Source organism: Vombatus ursinus, unplaced genomic scaffold (genome assembly GCF_900497805.2).
Source record: "Vombatus ursinus unplaced genomic scaffold, bare-nosed wombat genome assembly UNPS02014945.1, whole genome shotgun sequence".
NCBI classification, from domain to species: Eukaryota; Metazoa; Chordata; class Mammalia; order Diprotodontia; family Vombatidae; genus Vombatus; species Vombatus ursinus.
This window is the reverse complement of record NW_020954723.1, coordinates 22,532,337-22,535,967: the sequence shown is the minus strand read 5'-3', so window position 1 is coordinate 22,535,967 and position 3,631 is coordinate 22,532,337. Positions and strand designations below refer to the sequence as shown.

General features: G+C 47.4%; 1 protein-coding gene across 1 annotated transcript; it reads right to left on the bottom strand.

Moving 5' to 3' along the window:
- Positions 1 to 929: 929 nt before the first annotated feature.
- Positions 930 to 2,455, bottom strand: TGFB3 (transforming growth factor beta 3). Its single transcript, XM_027844707.1, has one exon. The coding sequence runs from the start codon at positions 1,329 to 1,331 to the stop codon at positions 930 to 932; it is 402 nt and encodes a 133-aa protein (XP_027700508.1). The 5' UTR covers positions 1,332 to 2,455.
- Positions 2,456 to 3,631: the final 1,176 nt, after the last annotated feature.

Below are 3,631 nucleotides of genomic sequence, written 5' to 3'. Positions count from 1 at the left end.
ACACACACACACACACACACACACACACACACAAAGGCATCAAAAATACAGATGACCCCTGGTTTCTAGCACACTGGCAATAAAAAGACACACACACACACACACACACACACACACACACACACACACATCCCACCCACATCGAGGTCTGCCGTACCATTATATACATGAAAAGACCAAAGCATCTCATCGACATAAATAATGAAAAACAGGCCTGCTTTCCTCCAACAGACACCCATTTCGCACCCATCAATCCTCCTCTCATCTCTTTAGAGTGGGTGTGTGCTCCACAGACAGCACCCTCAGATCTGTGAACATTTGAAGTCGGAGACTCCCTGGGAGGGAGTGGGGAGTTGGGTGGGAGCTATGTAGGAAGCACAGTTGGACATACATGTACACACCCACATAAATCCAGCACATGGGACCTGCTTATTGCAGCGTGTTGGGGAAAGCTATCATCTTTGAAAAGGGTTGTTACCAACCTTATTCCATAAAAAATATCATTTCCCCCAAAGAATGATTGGAAAAACTAAAAGAGAGACGTGTCACAAGCAGCTCTAGAAAACCAGGGAAAAGATCCAGGTCTCAGACTCATGGAACTACGCTTTCTCCTCTGGCCCATTCTGCCTTTTTTTTTTTTTTTTTCATAGGACACATATGCTTGCGGTTACCCATATCACCCTATAGATGTGAGTATACATGTTCCACAGGCAGTGCAATGCCCCCCCAAATGAACAACTGTCAAGGATTTTAACTGGATGGGGTTGTATCCTTGGCACGAGGTTGCTGGGTTTCAAGGAGAAGCAATCAACACAGCCCAGAATTGTCCTGGTGCCCTCCCAGTCCCTGCTGAGCCTTGGGTGCTCAGAAAACCTAGGGGTAGCTGGCTCTTTAGTTGAGCCCTGGACTGTCTCTCCAAGTCTCTTTGCTCAAGTTGGGACCCTCCCAAGGTGACGCTCAACCGAGAGCTGGGACTTACTGTGCTCTGCAAGACCCTGGATCATGTCGAACTTATGGATTTCTTTGGCATAGTATTCCGACTCAGTGTTTTCCTGAGTGCAGCTTTCCTCTTTCTCCTCCTGCATCTCCTCCAGCATCTCCCGGGTGCTGTTATATAGGGCTAGGATGTGGTAGGGCACATGGGCCAACGTCGATGCCTCAGGGGGGCTGGTGAGCCGCAGCTTGCTTAAGATCTGTCCCCTAATGGCTTCCACTCGCTTTTTCTTGATGTGCCCAAAGTCCAAGGTGGTACAAGTGGAGAGAGAGAGACTGACTGTGGCAAAGTTCAGCAGTGAAAGGACCACCAGAGCCCTTTGCAAGTGCATCTTCATGTGCGAAACAGGGGAAAGGGGACCAGGGGAGCAGCTGGGCCTGGCAAAGGAGACCAGGAGCTATGCAAAAGGAGTTAGGAAAAGCAGGCAGAGCTTTCGACGCAGCCTTCCCAGATCCCGAAGACTGAGGCTTGGCAAGAAGGTGCATGAACTCACTGCACTGCAAGAGATTCAGGACTTCCAGGAAGCGTTGGCAAAGCTTAGGAAGAAGAAGCAGGCTCTGTGCCTTGCAAAGTTGGGATCCTTCTCCATGTGTCTAAACAGGTTCCGCTGAGCTGTGATTCCAGGCAAACCAGGTGAAGAGCACCAAGTAGGGGTAGCAAGGGAAGTAAGGAAGGTTTGGGGTGGGGTGGGGGAGGCTTGGAGGGGAAAGTGGGGAGAATGTTGGCGTTTTCCTTAGGTAGAAAAAAGTAATAATAAATAGAACTGATATCTAAGATCACAAAATATTACTTTGACAACGAGGGACAAAAGTTGGTGTTTTTTGAAGAGAGGCTAAGAGAACAATGTTTAGTTTCCAAATTCAGTATCCTTGGATAGCCCAAAATAAGAAAGAAGAGAAGAAAAAAAATCAGATCAGCAGTAAGTAGGTGGCCGGTGGCAGGGCTGGGCTGGGCCGGGCCACCGTCCCCAGCTAGGGACAGAGGGAAGCGCTGGGCACACTTGTCTTTCAGACACACCATTCATACTTTCCCCTTGGTTTACATTTCCTCGAGGGCTTTTGAAATTATTTTTGTCACCCGCTGCCTCTCGTCTTCATTGGCTGCTGATTTGGAATTACGTGTAATGAGAAGGACTAGGCACCTGGTTGCTGCCTCCCCTCCAGTTTTGCCCCAATAATCCACTTGGACGCCCGGGGTCACCAGGACCTTAGCTTCTCTTCTCCCTTGGTCATTGCTTCTTTTCACTGCTTCACTTTAAAAAAAAAGAAAAGGAAAAGAAAAAGAAAAAGAAAAAAACATAAAAATAAAATAAAACAAGTCAGTTCACTGTACTCCTGCTTCTTGAATGTTATTCGTTCTTTCTCATTTTCTTCCCCTACCTCTTGCTTTTTGCTCGCTTCTACGTCCCTCTTGCCTGTGATCTCTCCTTTCTCTCTCTCTCTCTCTCTTTTCCTCTCTCCTCTCCCCTCCTCTCTCCCTCTTCCTCTCCCTCTCCCTCTCTCTCTCACACACACACATACACACACACTGCTTTCTCTATTTCTCTCTGCTGAAATTTTATACCTCCCTCCCATGACGTCTTTGGCTGGGGATGGGGGGAGGGAGGGACTAGCAAACTCAGCCTCATATTCAGCACAATTTTAATGTTTTAAACAGGCACAGGAAAAGCAGATCCCATTTGAAAATACTTTGCAAATCCTCTCATTCTACGTGGTACTGGGCTTTTTTCCCTCTTTCCTGGAGTCCCTTTTTTCAGGGCAGTGTTCTGTAATACATCTCCTTTGGAAAGTTACCCTGATCAGCTCTCCTCTTTCCTTTGGGCTCCTTCCTCTCTTTCTTTCACCCTCTCCCCCAGCTGTCAATTCTTCCTTTAAAAAAAAAAAAACCCAACTCTAACCCAAGGGGCCCCTCCTCTGCCAGGTCGGGAGGGGCAGTGCAAGGAAAACACTACCCTGACTGGAGGAAGGGCTTTAGGGAATCGTATTTGCTGGTTGTTTTGCAGGAGTTTGGCCGTGCCAAACCTCAATTGTCGAGGTGATTCATGTTCTTCTTAACGGGATTTTGTTCTATTCCTCAGAGATCCTGGCACCATTTCTTCATTGACAAGATCTGGGGAGTGAGAGGGCTTTGTGGGGCTTGGAGGTGCTCCAGAGGACTTTAGAAAGACGGTGGATTTATAAAAAGATCAACCCTGCCCTCTGGTGGTCAGATTCTGACACTGACTGAGAGTTCAGATGCAAAGTTTGACTGCACTTTTCTTTTCTCAGATCCGAAGCAATTTGAAAAGCGGGGCCAGATAAGGGGAGAAAGGGAGATAAAGGACTCAGGGTGAATGCAGGGATGGGGCAGAGAGGCCTGTACTGTATAAGTGCCCAACAGATATATCAAATTTCTTTTTTCTGTTTTTGTTTTTTTTGTTTATTTGAGATGTGTCCAAGGTTAAGTTAGTGACAGAGCCTGGGTTGCAGCCCAGGTTGTCAGATTCCCATTAAAGCTCTTCATGTTAACTATTTCTGGTAACCCCAAGTCTAATGAGGGACCACTGAGGATAAAGAGAGGGGGAAGGAAACAACTCTGGCGTTACAGGTCAGGCCTGTGGTAGACTTGTAGAACATCCAAACGCACCGTGTTCCAAGT

What these genes read in the sequence shown, in the direction of transcription:
- TGFB3 (XM_027844707.1), bottom strand. Translation starts at nt 1,331, where the DNA reads ATGAAGATGCACTTGCAAAGGGCTCTGGTGGTCCTTTCACTGCTGAAC.